The sequence below is a fragment of the Theropithecus gelada genome, chromosome 2, assembly GCF_003255815.1.
Source record: "Theropithecus gelada isolate Dixy chromosome 2, Tgel_1.0, whole genome shotgun sequence".
NCBI classification, from domain to species: domain Eukaryota; kingdom Metazoa; phylum Chordata; class Mammalia; order Primates; family Cercopithecidae; genus Theropithecus; species Theropithecus gelada.
In genome coordinates, this window is record NC_037669.1 from 90,355,231 (window position 1) to 90,373,025 (window position 17,795).

Below are 17,795 nucleotides of genomic sequence, written 5' to 3' on the forward strand. Positions count from 1 at the left end.
CCAAAAAAAAAAAAAAAAAAAAAAAAAAAAAATTGTACTCTTGGCCTCAAGCCATCCTCCCACCTCAGCCTCCCAAATTGTTGGTATTACAGGCGTGAGCTACTGTGCCTGGCAGTATTCATGTTTTAAATTTGCAAGCATTCTTTCTTGCTCTTTGGGTATGTCTGTTTTGCAAAGCATGATGTTCTTGTTTTTTGTTTTTTTTTTTTGAGACAGAGTCTCGCTCTGTCGCCCAGGCTGGAGTGCAGTGGCGCAATCTCGGCTCACTGCAAGCTCTGCCTCCTGAGTTTATGCCATTCTCCTGCCTCAGCCTCCTGAGTAGCTGGGACTACAGGCACCTGCCACCATGCCCGGCTAATTTTTTGTATTTTTAGTAGAGATGGGGGATGTTCTTGTTTTATGGTCTCATATTTCTCTTTGTATCAGAGTCAGTAATTGTGCACCGTGGACTTTCTCCTGGGCTCCTCTCCCATACCTGGTAGTCCTTGGCTACTTTGGAGGCCAACCTATGTGGGTAGGGTTTGGGGGAGATGTGCAGACAGCTCACATCATCTTGAGTCTTACCTGAACCCAGGATGCAGAAGGCTTTACTGTTGGGGCCAATAATATTGACTGCCCTAGGTCACTCTACATGGTTTGTTTAGTGTCTTTGAGAAAAGCTCTTTTATTTATTGGCCCAGGGCAGCAGCCTGACTGCCTAGTGTTCTACCAATGCAGATTAGGATGGGGTGGAGCCAAGCTCACAATTTCATCAGTGTTCCAGTTTTCAGGCCTGTTTAATGCTTTTGCAAGGCCCTCCCTTGCCTTTATGGACCCCTCCTTGTGGGTTCTGGCTGCTGTGTCAGTCTCTTGTCCCCTGGCCATGCTTTCTCTCCCAGAATTTTTTGGAAATCTCTGGGGGCTGATGGTGGTTGCCCTTTCTAGTTGTTGCAGTAGGATTACCCTTCATATCTGTCATTTTAGGGAGGCATCAGCAGGTAGCCACCACCCCAATTACAAAGTCAGTGTTAGGAAGATCTCTCTTATGGGCCCCAAGGGCCCCTGAACTCTAGGCTGGAGAAAGCCAGGGAGATCTTTCCTTAGGGTAGGGTAAGGCCGCCAGGAGCCATGAGTTCATGGAGGAGACATTGACTAATCCCATGCCACACAGGCAATGAGCTGCTCAAGGCCTTAGCTATGTTCTGGAAAGGGGAGCTTTGAGTGTCTTACCTGACCCGCTGAGGCATCTGGCATGAAGCCCTGTAAGTTGACCATGGGTGCGTGTCCCAAGGGTGATAGTGTCACTCAGGAGGGCCTCAAGCCAGCCTCAACCAGTGAAGGAAGGACTACTAAGCCCTAGGTTCTTCCTCATAGGACAAACAGAAGGTGGGAAGGAAAGAAAGTGGACCCCTGGCAGAAGGGGAAACAGGTTTCAAGCTCATAAAGGAAGAAGAATAGGCCAGGCGCGGTGGCTCAAGCCTATAATCCCAGCACTTTGGGAGGCCGAGACGGGCGGATCACGAGGTCAGGAGATCAAGACCATCCTGGCTAACACGGTGAAACCTCATCTCTACTAAAAAAATACAAAAAACTAGCCGGGCGTGGTGGCGGGCGCCTGTAGTCCCAGCTACTCGGGAGGCTGAGGCAGGAGAATGGCATAAACCCGGGAGGCGGAGCTTGCAGTGAGCTGAGATCCGGCCACTGCACTCCAGCCTGGGTGACAGAGCAAGACTCTGTCTCCAAAAAAGAAAAAAAAAAGGAAGAAGAATATAGAAACAGTCTTAAGAGAAAGCCGGGCCCAGTGGCTCACGCCTGTAATCCCAGCACTTTGGCAGGCCGAGGTGGGCAGATCACAAGGTCAGGAGATCAAGACCATCCTGGCTAACACGGTGAAACCCCATCTCTACTAAAAATACAAAAAGTTAGCTGGGCATGGTGGCGGGTGCCTGTAGTCCCAGCTACTCAGGAGGCTGAGGCAGGAGAATGGTGTGAACCCGGAAGGCAGAGCTTGCTGTGAGCCGAGATCGCACCACTGGACTCCAGCCTGGGCAACAGAGTGAGATTCCATCTCAAAAAAAAAAAAATAGTCTAAGAGAAGAAGAAATGTGTCCTTATGATCCAGATGTGGATATGGGGAGTGAAGGAGGCACCGTGAGAACCTCCTGAGTCTTGAGTTTAGTGTTGTGGATGACCAGGAGGTGCAAGTGAATAAGCCTGGCTTGCCTTGAGCTTGGGCACCACTAGGCAACGCCTTAGGGGATGGCTGGGAGTAGAAAGTCCTGCCTTGGCCGGGCGCGGTGGCTCAAGCCTGTAATCCCAGCACTTTGGGAGGCCGAGATGGGCGGATCACGAGGTCAGGAGATCGAGACCATCCTGGCTAACATGGTGAAACCCTGTCTCTACTAAAAAATACAAAAAAACTAGCCGGGCGAGGTGGTGGGCACCTGTAGTCCCAGCTACTCAGGAGGCTGAGGCAGGAGAATGGTGTAAACCCAGGAGGCGGAGCTTGCAGTGAGCTGAGATCCGACCACTGCACTCCAGCCTGGGCAACAGAGCGAGACTCCGTCTCAAAAAAAAAAAAAAAAGAAAGTCCTGCCTTGAGCCACCTTGAGGGTAAAATTCACAGCACCCAGCGAGATCCTGCCTGCCTCTTGAGTTTATCTTTCCTAACCTGAGCCTCAACTTGCTGGGATTGGGAAATGGTGGCAGAATATGGATACTGCAAAAAAGATGGCATGAGTGGTCCTGGCTGCTGTGGTTCCCAGAGGAGGAAGCGAAGCAGCCAGCCTGGAGTTGGTTTGAGGTGGGTTTGTGCAGCCTTCATTTTCACTTGCAGGCAAGGACACAAGTAGAGCTTCTAGGGTCCTGGACAGGGAAGGAAGAAATAGTCCAGGTTGCCTGGATTGCTTAGCCACCCAGATCAATGCAGGTAGCCTTCCTCCCTCTGATATGTACATCCCAGTAAGAGTGGGACTGTGGTGCAGCCCTGAAAAGTTCCTGAGGAAGGGAAGAGAGAAGGCATCTTTGGAGCTACCCTTGCCACTCCCCAGGGTTCTCCTTGTATGGCAGGAGCTGGGGAGCCCTGTCAGGTCTGGGTGGGCTGGAAGAATCCTGTGGGCTGTAGTTTTTAATAGAATAAAACTTCACTCCCCCCTCCGACACCCACCCGTTATAAAAGTAAAAACACACTCATTGAGAATTTGGAAAATAGGGAATTATAGAGGTAGTTACAGTTGACATGTGGAATATTTCCTTCTACTCCTTTTTCTGCATGTGGGGGTGGGGTTGGGAGTGGTGGTGGGGGTGCCAAATCATGTAATTACACTATACATGGAGTTTTGTGTGCCTTTTAAATTAAATTAATTTTTTTTTTTTTTTTTTTTTTGAGATGGAGTCTTGCTCTGTCGCCCAGGCTAGAGTGCAGTGGCCGGATCTCAGCTCACTGCAAGCTCTGCCTCCTGGGTTCACGTCATTCTCCTGCCTCAGCCTCCCAAGTAGCTGGGACCACAGGCGCCCGCCACCACGCCCGGCTAATTTTTTGTATTTTTGGTAGAGATGGGGTTTCACCGTGTTAGCCAGGATAGTCTCGATCACATGACCTCGTGATCTGCCTGCCTCGGCCTCCCAAAGTGCTGGGATTACAGGCGTGAGCCACCATACCCGGCCAAATTAAATTTTTTTAAGACAGAGTCTGGATCAGTGCAGTGGTGCAATCAGGGATTACTGTTGCATGCTTTTTTTTTTTTTTTTTTTTGAGACAGAGTCTTGCTCTGTCGCCCAGGCTGGAGTGCTGGAGTGGAGTGCAGTGGCGCGATTTTGGCTCCGTCTCAAAAAAAATAAATAAATAAATCTAGCATACAAACATTTCCCCATGTTATTAAATTTACTCTCTGGAAACACTACTTTTTGCCTACGTCATATTTAAGCTATGACTGCCAGTCCCCTAGGGAATCATTTTGATGGTTTCTAATATTGTACCATTTGCTGGGGTAAGTAGCAACATCACAGGGAGAGGAAGGGAGACCTTCCCTCCACATCAATCTGTGGTGACATCTCTGACTGGCTCCTTACATTGCATTCTGAGACATGAGGCTATGTGGTCAAAGGGCAGTAGGCTTTTATTTATACATTTAGGTTTTCTCTGGGTTTTGGCTTGCTTCTTTCTTTGTCTTCCAGACTTTCACTGGTCCCATGACTATGCAAAGGACTGAGTCAAGTGGTTTGTTCTCTAGAGAGTAGGGCTTTTTTTTGAGACAGAGTCTCGCTCTGTTGCCAGGCTGGAATGCAGTGGCGCAATCTCGGCTCACTGCAACCTCCGCCTCCCGGATTCAAGCGATTCTCCTGCCTCAGCCTTCTGAGCAGCTGGGACTACAGATACGAGCCACCACGCCCAGCTAATTTTTGTATTTTTAGTAGAGACGGGGTTTCACCATGTTGGCCAGGATGGTCTCGATCTCCTGACCTCATGATCCGCCCACCTCGGCCTCCCAAAGTGCTGGGATTACAGGCACGAGCCACTGTGCCTGGCTGAGAGTAGGGCTTTCTTGAGGGGTGGCCTTCAGTCAGGAGTGGGCTCCAGATCCCTGGAGCTGAGTTGTCTCTGATGCTTGAGGAGCTGTTGTCCTTCTGGGTTACCACTGTGGCCCCAAGTAACCAGGTCATCTCTGCCTTCAGCCCAGCCCCTGTGGAGGTGAACCTGAAGCTCCGCCGGCCATCCTTCAGTGAGGATATTGATCTCAATGCTACCTTTGATGTGGATACTCCCCCAGCCCGGCCCTCCAGCTCCCAGCATGGTTACTCCAGAATACTTTGCCTAGAGAAGTCACAGTGAGTGGTAGTCCCCGGCACTGTCCATGGGCTGGTGGGGGGATAGCTAAGACAGCTCTGCAGGCCCTGTGCTGTTAGCTCTGAGTGGCTGATGGGGCAGTGAGTACTGCCTAGGCTTGGCTATGGCTTTGGTTCCAGCTACCTCTTGTTCCCTTACCTGAGCACTCAATCTGTGCAAACCCCTTCTCTTATTTCATTATTCCTCACCATCACACTTCAAGGAAAAGGTATTGGAATGCAACTTAGAGAATATAGGGATGCCAGAAGGGGTGGGTCTGGGCCGATGGAGTTGGAGAGGGTGCTCCCAATACCTTTAAGGCCTGCCCACCAGAGTTCTGAGCCAGGGACTCTGAACTTCCTCTCTGTGTTTGCCTCTGAGGCTCATGCCTGAGGGAGGATCATCTCAAACCACAGATCCCAGGGCCTTACCACCCAAAGGGGTGACCCACAGGGGCAGGCATGAGAAGCTGTCTGGAACTCCAGTGGGGCAGGTGGAACCTGCTCTGGGGTACTGTGGGACCAGAAAAAGGGAGGCTGTCTCCTTGACCAGGTTTGCTAAGTGTGGTTCACTGTGGAGACAAGGACTATACTCATTCATACAGGTACTGTTCAGGTGAGGCTGGTCAAGGGCTGGGCAGGTTTCCTCTTATTCAAAGACTTTGGACAGAAAGAAGAGAAAGAGAAAGAAATTGAGATGCTAGACAGTGGAGGTGGAAGGGAGCAAGAGGGCAAGCCAGCTGGGCTGTCTAACCTCCCAAACCTCAGGGGCATGGGCATCCCTGTTGTAGATGGCCAAGCCTGGTAGCAATGAGAAACAAACCTAAGACCCGTGGGCTGCAGTCCCCAGGGATCCTGTCAGTGTCTGCTGCGTACTCTGGCTTCCTCCTGTTGCCCGTCTTCCGCTGTAAAGGTTGAAGGTGGACATCTGGGGTCTTCAGGCTGCCAGGCCTTTCAGAGACATTTCCACCACCTTCAGGGCCTGTGGAGGTAGTGAAGGAGGTAATGAAGTTCAAAGTCCCTAACTCAGCTCATCCATTCTGGAGCCTTGGTTGTCATGTAGCCTTACCACAGGCCATTAAGGCAGGAGCAGAGGAGTCAGCCACCAGGCCCTGATCCCATGCCTGTCCTTATGACTTGAGAAGCCACAGGGTCAGCCTTAGATCATCGTCTTCTCAGGCCAGTTGCGGTGGCTCACGCCTGTAATCCCAGCACTTTGGGAGGCTGAGGCGGGTGGATCACGCGAGGTCAGGAGATCGAGACCATCCTGGCTAAAACAGTGAAACCCCGTCTCTACTAAAAATACAAAAAAAAATTAGCCAGGCCTAGAGGCGGGCGCCTGTAGTCCCAGCTACTTGGGAGGCTGAGGCAGGAGAATGGCGTGAACCTGGGAGGTGGAGCTTTCAGTGAGCCGAGATCACGCCACTGCACTCCAGCCTGGGCGGCAGAGTGAAACTCCACCTCTAAATAAATAAATAAATAAAAATCACCATTTTCTCACCCACCAGGGAAAACGCCAGGAGAGGGTATCCAGCTGCTGGGTTCCCCAGGAATTGGATGGAAATACAGTTTCCAGCTCTGGGGCTGGGATTGGGAGGCCAGGGCCTGGGGCCATGCGCTATTCTGCCTCAGGCCCTTCCTACACACACTCTCTAGGGAGATGGCCTGGCCCTGTGTTCTGAGAGGAGTTTGTAAGCGACTTTACTGAAAGGCTAACTTACTGAGGCTCTCATGGAGGTAGTGTCCCCTCTCTGGGAAGGCATGTCTAGGCCTGAGCTCATAAGATGCCTTTTGCTCATATCAGGGCATGACTGGCTTTCCTCCCGTGGGTGGTGAGTTGGTTGGGCTCTCCAGCCCCATACAGAGCCTGGGACATGGTGAGGTGCCCGAGGACTTGAGGAGCATTGGAATTTGGCCTTGAGTGGAAGCCACAGGATTGGAACACGGTCCAGTCATCCCCAGTCATCCCTGTCTCTGCCACCCTACTAGCTGTGACTGTCCAGCTGTTAACAGACCTGCACTTGGGGTGGGATCACTGAGGTGCCTTGCCCAGAATGCAGGCATGGCAGCAGCAGTGCCACATGGTAACTCCCCAAGGTACGTGTGCTGAGCCTGGTTCAGCTGCCCTCATGTCTTTCTTACCTACCCCTTGCCTTCTCTCGCATTCTTGTAGCTCCCCAATTCAGGATGTCCCCAAGAAGATATGCAAAGGCCCCAAGAAGGTAAGAGCTTTCTAGAAGAAGCACAGTCTAACCGTTGCCAGGACTGGACTTTTGGGAGGGCATGGTCTTGCCAGAGCCCTGTCACTCCTGGTCCAGAACTGAGGTACTTTGGAGCCACCCTTGGGATTCTACTTATTATCCCTCCTGCCTCCTAGTGAGGCATCAGAGATCCTGATCTTGTTCCACCACCACTACCCTCCCTCCTTTGCTGACATCTGGCTTATCAAGTCTGGCCCTGGGGTCTTTCCTGCAGGAGTCCCAGCTTTCACTGGGTGACCAGAGCTGTGCAGGAGAGCCAGATGAGGAACTGGTTGGTGCCTTCCCTATTTTTGTCCGGAATGCCATCCTGGGCCAGAAACAGCCCAAGAGGCCCAGGTCAGAGTCCTGTCGCAGCAAAGATGTGGTGAGTACGGCTTCTCACAGTGGCAGGAGCCAACCCTCTTGGGTAGAAATGGGTGGCCAGCCACCCAGCCCATTAGCCTGGCCCACTCATCTCTTTTTTCCACCCTAGGTAAGGACAGGCTTCGATGGGCTCGGTGGCCGGACAAAATTCATCCAGCCTGTATCCTTTTTCTGTGGTGTTGAGCTGAGCTGAGCTGTGGAGCCCATACTATGCCTCACCTATACTCCCAGCCTGCCAGTGCCAACAGCCTCAGGTGTGCAGTGCTGGGCCTCATTCTGTGTACCAGGGCTGCCCAGCCCCGGCTCAGAGCTTTTCTTGCCCTGCATTGCAGTCCTTTCTCCAAGCCTCTTCCTTGACAGCTCCTCCAGACTGACACAGCCATGATCCGCCCATTGCCTGTTAAGCCCAAGACCAAGGCTAAGCAGAGAGTGAGGGTGAAGACAGTGCCTTCTCTCTCCCAGGCCAAGCTGGACACCTTCCTGTGGTCGTGAGAACAGTGAGTCTGACCAGTGGCCAGACACATGCCTCCAACTTGTAGGATTTAAGGACTGTCCAGGCAGGGGGTTTTGTGGGCAGAGCCCCACTTTCGGGACCAGCCTGAGGAGTAAGGGCAGACAAACAGGTGAGGGGGAGTGTGACACCCAGAGGCTGCTCTTCCTGCCCTCACCCTGCCCCACTCCCATGACTGGGAGCTGACATGACCAGCCCACTGATCCTGTCAGCAGGGCCTGCTCCTGTTGCCAGGCTTCTGTTTATAGCCATGATCAGATGTGGTCAGACTCTTTCTGGGCCTGGAGACCACGGTCGCTTGTTGACTGTCTCTGTGGACCAGAGTACTTGAGGCATCTCAGGCAGCCTCAGCCTGAGCTTCTACCTGCCTTTGACTTGCTGCTAGGCATAGCCTGGGCCAAGCAGATTGGGGAATGGAGGATAGAATGGGATGTATGGAGAGGATGGAAGATTTTCTTGTAAAATAAAATTTAAAAAAATAATAATAATCTCTTCTTCCTGGTTCTGAGAGTGTAAATTTGCGCCAACACTTTAGAAAACTGTTTGGCATGACTTTCTAAAGCAGGAATATCACCTAGTCTCAGACCTAGCAGTTCCTTCCCTAGGCATGTGCCTTCTCATGGGGCACAGGAAGACTCTAGCAAAAATGAGATCACTTCTGCTTTTCTCACAATCTCTAACCAAGGCATAGCCTAAAGGCCATAAGTAGGAAAGTGAATGAGTAAACAGAAATCTATCTATACAGGGATACTCACAGCAGATAACCAACGACCACTACCTTCCGTTCCTCCCCACGTTTAAACACTACCAGCCAAATTACTAGCTTTTGACTTTTGGCTGCAAAGGCACTTTCTTTCTTTCTTTTTTTTCTTTTTGCAACAGGGTCTCCCTCTGTCTCCCAGGCTGGAGTGCAGTGGCACAATCACAGTTCACTGCAGCCTCAACCTCCCAGGCTCAGGTGATCCTCCCATCTCAACCTGTAGCTGGGACTGCAGGTACGTGCCACCACACCTGGCTAATTTTTTTATTTTTACTTTTTGTGGAGACAGGGTCCTGCTATGTTGCCCAGGCTGGTCTCAAACCCCTGAGCTCAAGCGATCCTTCTGCCTTGGCCTCCCAAAGTGCTGGAATTATAGGTGTGAGCCACCACACCCAGCCAAGGGCACTTTCTTTCAAGTGCTTCACTTCCTGACCCCCAGCCTGAGTGAAGTCCCCTAAATTTCCCTCTCCCACTATTAGGTAGGAGTTCATCTGTTTTCCCAGGACCCAGCATGGGGATTAAGAGCACAGGGAGTGAGTGAATGCTGCAGTGGAGGTTGCCCAGCTGATCTCTAGCATATCTGGAGGAGTATGGGGCTTTGTGGCAAGGAGGTACCGTTCTTGGTTATGAGTTTTGGCCCTTCTGCAGCTGACTTGAGCCAAGTAAGTTTAGTGATGTGAAGTGAAGCATCAGGTTAAGAGTGTAGGGGCTGGCCGCTAGCACTGTCCAGCTGAGTGACCTTAGGTAAATTACCTGGCCTCTCTGTGCTCGGCTTCTTCTGTTTTTTTTTTTTTGAGACAGAGTCAGTCTGTTACCCAGGCTGGAGTGCAGTGGCACAATCTCAGCTCACTGCAACCTCCACTTCCCGGGTTCAAGCAATTCTCCTGCCTCAGCCTCCTGAGTAGCTGGGACTACAGGCACGCACCACCATGCCTGGCTAATTTTTGTATTTGTAGTAGAGCCGGGGTTTCACCATGTTGGCCAGGCTGGTCTCAAACTCCTGATCTAAGGTGATCCACCCACCTCAGCCTCCCAAAGTGGTGGGATTACAGGCATGAGCCACCGTGCCTGGCCCCTGTGCTCAGCTTCTTTATCTGTAAAGTAGGGATCTGGGCCAGGCGTGGTGACTCACACCTCTAATCCCAGCACTTTGGGAGGCCAAAGCAGGTAGATTGCTTGAGCCCGGGAGTTCGAGACTAGCCTGGCCAACATAGTGAAACCCCATCTCTCCAAAAATTCAAAAATTAGCCGGGCATGGTGGTGTGCACCTGTAGTCCCAGCTACTTGGGAGGCTGAGGTGGGAGGATCACCTGACCCTAGGAGGCAAAGGCTGCAGTGAGCCGAGATCATTCCGCTGCACTCCAGCCTGAGCGACAGAACGAGACTCCCCAAAATAAAAATAAAGTGGGGATCTGTGTTGTGTATAGGTTAAGAACTTATGGCAGCTAGGTGAAATAAGCCAGACACAAAAAGACAACTATTGTATGATTCCACTTACATGAAGTGTCTAGAACAGGCAAGTTCACAGAGACAGAATAGAAGTTAGCATGGGATAGAGGGAGGGGGCAGGGGAGTTACTGCTTGATGGTCACAGAGTTTCTGTCTGGGGTGATGAAAAAATTTTGGAAATAGCCGGGCGCGGTGGCTCACGCCTGTAATCCCAGCACTTTGGGAGGCCGAGGCGGGCGGATCACAAGGTCAGGAGATCGAGACCATGGTGAAACCCCGTCTCTACTAAAAATAGAAAAAATTAGCCGGGCACAGTGGCGGGCGCCTGTAGTCCCAGCTACACGGGAGGCTGAGGCAGGAGAATGGCGTGAACCCGGGAGGCGGAGCTTGCAGTGAGCCGAGATTGCGCCACTGCACTCCAGCCCAGGCGACAGAGCAAGACTCCGTCTCAAAAAAACAAACAAACAAACAAAATTTTGGAAATAGGTGTGATGGTTACCAAAAATTGAACTTACGACCTGAATATATGGACATCTTGTGTTCCTGGATTAGAAGACTTAATATTAAGATGGCAACAACCCCCAAAGCATTCTACAAATTCAATACAATCCCTATCAAAATTCCAATGGCCCTTGTTTTTTGCAGAAATTTGAAAACTAATTCTCAAATTTATATGGAATTGCAAGAGGGTCTGAATAGCCAAAACATTTTTTTGAAATTGTTTTAGAGAAAAGATAAAGTTCTTCCCAATTTAAAAACTTAACTATAAAACTATAGTAATCAAAAGAGTGTGGAGCGAAGGCATGCACAATGGTGGAACTGGAAGCTCCAGGGGTTGGTTCCTGGATCAAAGCAAGCATTGAGCTGAAAAGAGCAGTGATTATAATCAACCGTTTCAGAACTCTGGTTCCTGATCAGACATTTAACAAGGGGGTTGCTGGATGAAGAAAGTAGTGTGAATCAAGCAGCTACTACTCCCATTCCTCAGCCCCACCTGGCTGTGGGGATAACAGCACCAGTTCTGAAAGCAGCTGACTGGTGCCAGAACAGGTCTGGGGACCTTGCCCTCCAAAAATTTGGGGGTTGTGTGCTTTGGGGGACCTGGAGGTACTCTGAGATGCTTGCCTTGGTTTCAGCCTCTTAGATACAATTCCTGCATTAATACCCCGCTCCACCCCACCTTGGCAACATATCAGAAGATTTAAAGGACCTGTGCCTTTTTTTTTGTTTGTTTTTTAAGCCAGAAAATCTTTGTGAGCTCACCCACTAGCTGACTACAGAGATAATAGAGGCTGGGCACAGCGGCTCACACTTTGGGAGGCTGAGGCAGGAGGAATACTTGAACCTAGGAGTTCAAGACCAGCTTGAGCAAAACAGTGGGACCCTGTCTCCACAAAAAAATTTAAAAATTAGCCAGGTGTGGTGGTGCATGCCTGCAGACTCCTAGCTGCTAGGGAGTCTGAGGCAGGAGAATTGCTTGATTCCAGGAGTTGGAGACTGCAGTAGCAGTGATTATACCACTGCAGTTCAGCTGGGGCAACAGAGTGAGACCTTGTCTCATAAATAAATAAATGAATTAGGTTGCTGCAAAATAAAATATTAGATTGGTGCAAAAGTAATTGAGGTTTTTAGCATTATGAGAGATAACAAACTTCAGTGACCACACACACACAGGAGACACACACTTTGCATAACTAGTTTGGAAAAATCACAGATGGCTCCAGCCCTCAACAAGCAAAAATTTAGGCCTGGTGCGGTGGCTTACACCTGTAATCCCAGCATTTTGGGAGCCCGAGGTGGGCAGATCACCTGAAGTCAGGAGTTCTAGACCATCTGAGCCAACATGGTGAAACCCCGTCTCTACTACAAATACAAAAAATTAGCTGGGTGCAGTGGCACATGCCTGTAATCCCATCTACTCAGGAGGCTGAGGCAGAAGAATCACTTGAACCAGGGAGGCAGAGGTTGTAGTGAGCCGAGATAGTACCACTGCACTCCAACCTGGGCAACAGAGTTGCCAGTGTCAAAAAAAAAAAAAAAAATTTGAACAATCCCTGAGGAATTTGAGAATAAGATTTCCAGAGTTACCACAAAAAAATACTTGGAATATTCCGTTTTGGGTGGTTTTTTGTTGTTCTATTTTTATTGTTTTGTTTTGTTTTTTGAGACAGGGTCTCTGTCACCCAGGCTGCAGTCTCCCGAGTAGCTGGGACTACAGGCATGGGCCACCACATCTGGCAATATTTTTTTTTTGAAACAGAGTTTCGCTCTTACTGCCCACGCTGGAGTGCAATGGCACAATCTCAGCTCACTGCAACCTCTGCCTCCCAGGTTCAAGCGATTCTCCTGCCTCAGCCTCCCGAGTAGCTGGGATTATAGGCATGCGCCACCACACCCAGTTAGTTGTTGTTGTTGAGACAGAGTCTCGCTCTGTTGCCCAGGCTGGAGTGCAGTGGTGCAATCTCGGCTCACTGCAACCTCTGCCTCCCAGGTTCAAGCAATTCCCTGCTTCAGCCTCTCAACTAGCAGGGATTACAGGTGCCTGCCACCACACCTGGCTAATTTTTGTTTTTTTTTTAGTAGAGACAGGGTTTCACCATCTTGGCCAGGCTGGTCTTGAACTCCTGACCTCGTGATCCCCCCCCCCCCCCCCAGCTTCCCAAAGGGCTGGGATTACAAGTGTGAGCCACTGTACCTGGCCTAATTTTGTATTTTTAGTAGAGATGGGGTTTCTTCATGTTGGTTAGGCTGGTCTTGAACTCCCGACCTCAGGTAATCCGCCTGCCTCGGCCTCCCAAAGTGCTGGGATTAGAGGTGTGAGCCACGGCGCCTGGCCTAATTTCTTTGTAGTTTTAGTAGATATGGAGTTTCACCATATTGCCCAGACTGTTCTCAAACTTCTGGACTCAAGGGATCTGCCCGCCTCAGTCTCTCAAAGTGCTAGGATTACAGGTGTGAGCCACTGTGCCTGGCCAGAATATTCAGTTCTCAAAAAAAATTATAAAGCATATGAAGAAACAGGGAAGTATGGCCTACTCACAGGAATTTTTTTTTTTTTTTTTTTTTTTGAGATGGAGTCTCGCTCTGTCGCCCAGGCTGCTGGAGTGCAGTGGCGCGACCTCAGCTCACTGCAAGCTCCGCCTCCCGGGTTCACGCCATTCTCCTGCCTCAGACTCCTGAGTAGCTGGGACTACAGGCGCCCGCCACCACACCCAGCTAATTTTTTTTGTATTTTTTTAGTGGAGACGGGGTTTCACCATGTTAGCCAGGATGGTCTCGATTTCCTGACCTCGTGATCCGCCGGCCTCAGCCTCCCAAAGTGCTAGGATTACAGGCATGAGCCACTGCGCCCGGCCTTTTTTTGTTTTTCTTTTTTATTTTTTTTTTGAGATGGAGTTTCACTCTTGTTGCCCAGGCTGGAGTGCAATGGTGTGACTTCTGCTCACTACAACCTCCGCCTCCTGGGTTCAAACAATTCTCCTGCCTCAGCCTCCTGAGTAGCTGGGATTACAGGCATGTGCCACTATGCCCAGCTAATTTTGTATTTTTAGTAGAGACAGGGTTTCTCCATGTTGGTCAGGCTGGTCTCGAACTCCCAACCTCAGGTGATCCACCCGCCTCGGCCTCCCAGAGTGCTGGGATTACAGGCGTGAGCCACCGCACCTGGCCACAGGAAGAATTTTTTTGACAAACTATCCCTGAAAAACTCTGAAGTTGAAAAGTAAATAGGTTTTCAGCGAGCCAAGATTGTGCCACTGCACTCCAGCCTGGATAACAGCAAGACTCTGTCTCAAAAAAACAAAAAAGAAAAAAGTCATCACCAAACCAAGGTCACCTAGATTTTCCCCTATGTTATCTTTTAGGAGTTTTATAGTTTTGTATTTTACATTTAGGTCTATGACCCATTTTGAGTTAATGTTTGTGAAAGGTCTAAGATATGTCTAGATTTTTTTTTTAATTTTTGCATATGGATGGCCAATTGTTCCAGGACTATTTGTGAAAAGATTACTCTTTCTCTACTGAGTTGCCTTTGCTCCTTTGTCAAAGATCAGTTGACTATATTTGTGTGGGTCTGTTTCTGGGCTCTATTCTGTTTCATTGGTCTATTTTTGCCAATACCATACTGTCTTGATTTTCTTTCCTTCTTTTTTTTTTCTCTTTTTTTTTTTCGAGATGAAGTTTCGCTCTGCTGCCCAGGCTGGAGTGCAGTGGCGCAATCTTGGCTCACTGCAACCTCCACCTCCCAGGTTCAAGCAATTCTCCTGCATCAGCCTCCCAAGTAGCTGGGATTACAGGCGCCTGCCACCATGCCCAGCTAATTTTTATATTTTTAGTAGAAACAGGGTTTCACCATGTTGGCCAGGCTGGTCTTGAACTGACTCAGGTGATTTGCCTGCCTCAGCCTTCCAAAGTGCTGGGATTACAGACATGAGCTGCCACACCCAGCCCCCCACCCTTTTTTTTTTAACATAGAGACCAGGTCTCACGTGTAGCCAGGCTGGTCTCAAACTCCTGGGTTCAAGTGATCCTCCTGCCTCAGCCCCCCAAAGTGCTGGGATTACAGATGTGAACCACCATGTCCAGTTCTTACTGTCTTGATTACTATAGCTTTGTAGTAAGTCTTGAAGTCAGGAAGTGTCATTCCTCTGACTTTGCTCTTCTTCAATATTGTATTGGTTATTCTTGGCCTTTTGCTTTTCCATATAAACTTTGGAATTAGACCAGATGCAGTGGCTCACATCTGTAATCCCAGCACTTTGAGAGGCCGAGGCAGGAGGATCGCCTGAACCAAGGAGTTGGAAACCAGCCTGGGCAACATGGCGAAACCCCATCTCTAAGAAAAAATACAGGCCAGGCACTGTGGTTCATGCCTGTAATCCCAGCACTTTGGGAGGCCAAGGCAGGCAGATCACGAGGTCAGGAGTTTGAGACCAGCCTGACCAACATGGTGAAACCCCGTCTCTAATAAAAATACAAAAATTAGCTGGGTTTGGTGGCAGGCACCTGTAATCCCAGCAGGAGAATTGCTTGAACCCAGGAGGCGGAGGTTGCAGTGAGCCAAGATAGCACCATTTTACTCCAGCCTGGCTGACAAAGTGAGGCTCTGTCTCACACACAAAAAAAGGAAAACAAATAACTCAAATTTTATTTTTATTATTTATTCATTTTGAGACAGGGTCTATGTCACCCAGACTGGAGTGCAGTGGTGTGATCTCGGCTCACTGCAATCTCCACCTCCCAGGTTCAAGCGATTCTTATGCCTCAGACCCCTGAGTAGGTAAGATTACAGGTGTGCTCCACCACACTCGTCTAATTTTTAGCATTTTTAGTAGAGATGGGGTTTCGTCATGTTGGCCAAGCTGGTCTCAAACTCCTGGCCTCAAGTAATTCTCCCACGTTGGCCTCCCAAAGTGCTGGGATTACAGGTGTGAGCCCCTGCCCCTGGCCATATCACCCAATTTTTTAAATGAGCAAAGATCTGGATACACATCTCACCAAAGAAAATATACAGATGGCAAGTAGGGATATGAAAAGATGTTCAACATCACATGTCATCAGAGAACTGCAAACTAAAATAGTAAGATAGCACTACTTACCTATTAGAATGACTAAAATCCAAAACACTGACACCACCAAATGCTGACAAGATGTGAAGCAATAGGAATTCTCATTCATTGCTGGTAGGAATGCAAAATGGTATATGGCCATTTTGGAAGACGCTTTGGCAGTTGTTTGTTTGTTTGTTTGTTTTGAGACCAAGTCTTGCTCTGTAGCCCAGGCTGGAGTGCAGTGGGGTGATCTCACCTCACTGCAACCTCCACCTCGTGGGCTCAAGTGATTCTCCTGCCTCAGCCTCCCGAGTAGCTGGGATTACAGATTCTTGCCACCATACCTCAACAATTTTTGTATATTTATTTATTTGAGAGGGAGTCTCGCTCTTGTCATCCAGGCTGGAGTGCGGTAGCGTGATCTCGGTTCACTGCAACCTCCACCTCCCAAGTTCAAGTGATTCTCCTGCCTTAGCCTCTCGAGTAGCTGCGATTACAGGTGTGTGCCACCACACCTGGCTAAATTTTGTATTTTTAGTAGGGACAGGGTTTCACCATGTTGGCCAGGCTGGTCTTGAACTCCTGACCTCAGGTGATCTGCCTTCCTCTGCCTCCCAAAGTGCTGGGATTACACTGCGCTCGGCCTTGTATTTTTATTATTATTATTATTTGAGACAGAGTCTCACTCTGTCACCCAGGCTGGAGTGCAGTGGCCTGATTTAGGCTCACTGCAACCTCTGCCTCCTGGGTTCAAGTGATTCTCCCGTCTCAGCCTCCCGAGTAGCTGAGACTACAGGCATGCACCACCATGCCTGGCTAATGTTTTTGTATTTTTAGAGGAGATGGGGTTTCACCATGTTGCACAGGCTGGTCTCAAACTCCTGAGCTCAGACAATCCGCTCACCTAGGCCTCCCAAAGTGCTGGAATTACAGGTGTGAGCCACCGTGCCCGGCCTAGCCACCACATCTGTGGCATTCTTACAAAGTTAAATGTAGTCTTTATCCCGGCATTGCCACCACACCCAAGGCATCCTTACAAAGCTAAACGTAGTCTTAATGCAGCAATTGTGCTTTTCATTATTTTCCAAAGACCAAAATGAGTGTTTGTTTGTTTTTGAGACTGAGTCTTGCTCTGTTGCCCAGGCTAGAGTGCAATGGCATGATCTTGGCTCACTGCAACCTCCGCTTTTTGGGTTCAAGCAATTCTCCCTGCCTCAGCCTCCTGAATTACAGGCACTTGCTACCATGCCTGGCTAATTTATGTATTTTTAGTAGAGACGGGGTTTCGCCATGTTGGCTAGGCTGGTCTCAAACTCCTGACCTCAGGTGATCTGCCCGCCTCAACCTCCCAAAGTGCTGGGATTACAGGCGTGAACCACCGCGCCGGGCCCCAAATAAGTTTTTAAAAACCCAAAGCTAGCAAATGCATTTAAAAAAATGATGTTTACACAAAACTCAGTACATAAATATTTATGGCAGCTGTATTTATAATTGCCAAAACTTGGGAGCAACTTCAATAGGGGAAACTGTATGTGTAGAAGAAAGGTTCTATAGGAGCTCTCCACGTAGATGTTTATCACTGGACTGGACGCAGCAGCTGCTATGAGAAAAGTGAAAATTTACTGAAGTTTACCAGCCTCTTCATCAACCTCTCCCCTGGATGCTGAAAATGTTCTACTAGACCAGATTTCCAAAATGGTTGCTTCAGATAGTTTCAACTAGCTCAATTTTTGCTGTGGAGAGATGGATTCCTGGAACTCTCTGCTCCTTCATCCTCCTTGATAAGACTTTTTGTTTTATTTTGTTTCTGAGACAAGGTCTCACTCTCTCACACAGGCTGGAGTACAGTGGCATGATCATGGCTTACTGCAATGTCGACCTCCCGGGCTCAAGCGATCCTCCCGCCTCAACCTCCTGAATAGCTGGGACTAGTAGTGCACACCACCACACCTGGCTAGAGGGTTTTTTTGTTCTTTGTTTGTAGGGACAGGTTCCCACTATATTGCACAGGCTGGTCTTGGACTCCTGGGTTCAAGTCATCTTCCTGCCTCAGCCTCCCATGGTGCTGGGATTACAGGTGTGAGCCAGCATGCCCAGCT

At 49.4% G+C, this 17,795-nt stretch overlaps 1 protein-coding gene across 1 annotated transcript in view; it reads left to right on the top strand.

The window, feature by feature from the left end:
- TRAIP (TRAF interacting protein) overlaps positions 1-8,432 on the top strand; it is a 29,119-nt gene extending 20,687 nt beyond the window's left edge. Inside the window, exons 11-15 of the mRNA XM_025376000.1 lie at positions 4,654-4,806; positions 6,977-7,025; positions 7,279-7,428; positions 7,537-7,587; positions 7,797-8,432. Of these exons, the coding sequence (XP_025231785.1) occupies positions 4,654-4,806; positions 6,977-7,025; positions 7,279-7,428; positions 7,537-7,587; positions 7,797-7,919 (526 nt within the window). The 3' untranslated portion in view covers positions 7,920-8,432. The remainder of the gene's footprint in view (positions 1-4,653; positions 4,807-6,976; positions 7,026-7,278; positions 7,429-7,536; positions 7,588-7,796) is intronic.
- The last annotated feature ends 9,363 nt before the right edge of the window (positions 8,433-17,795 follow it).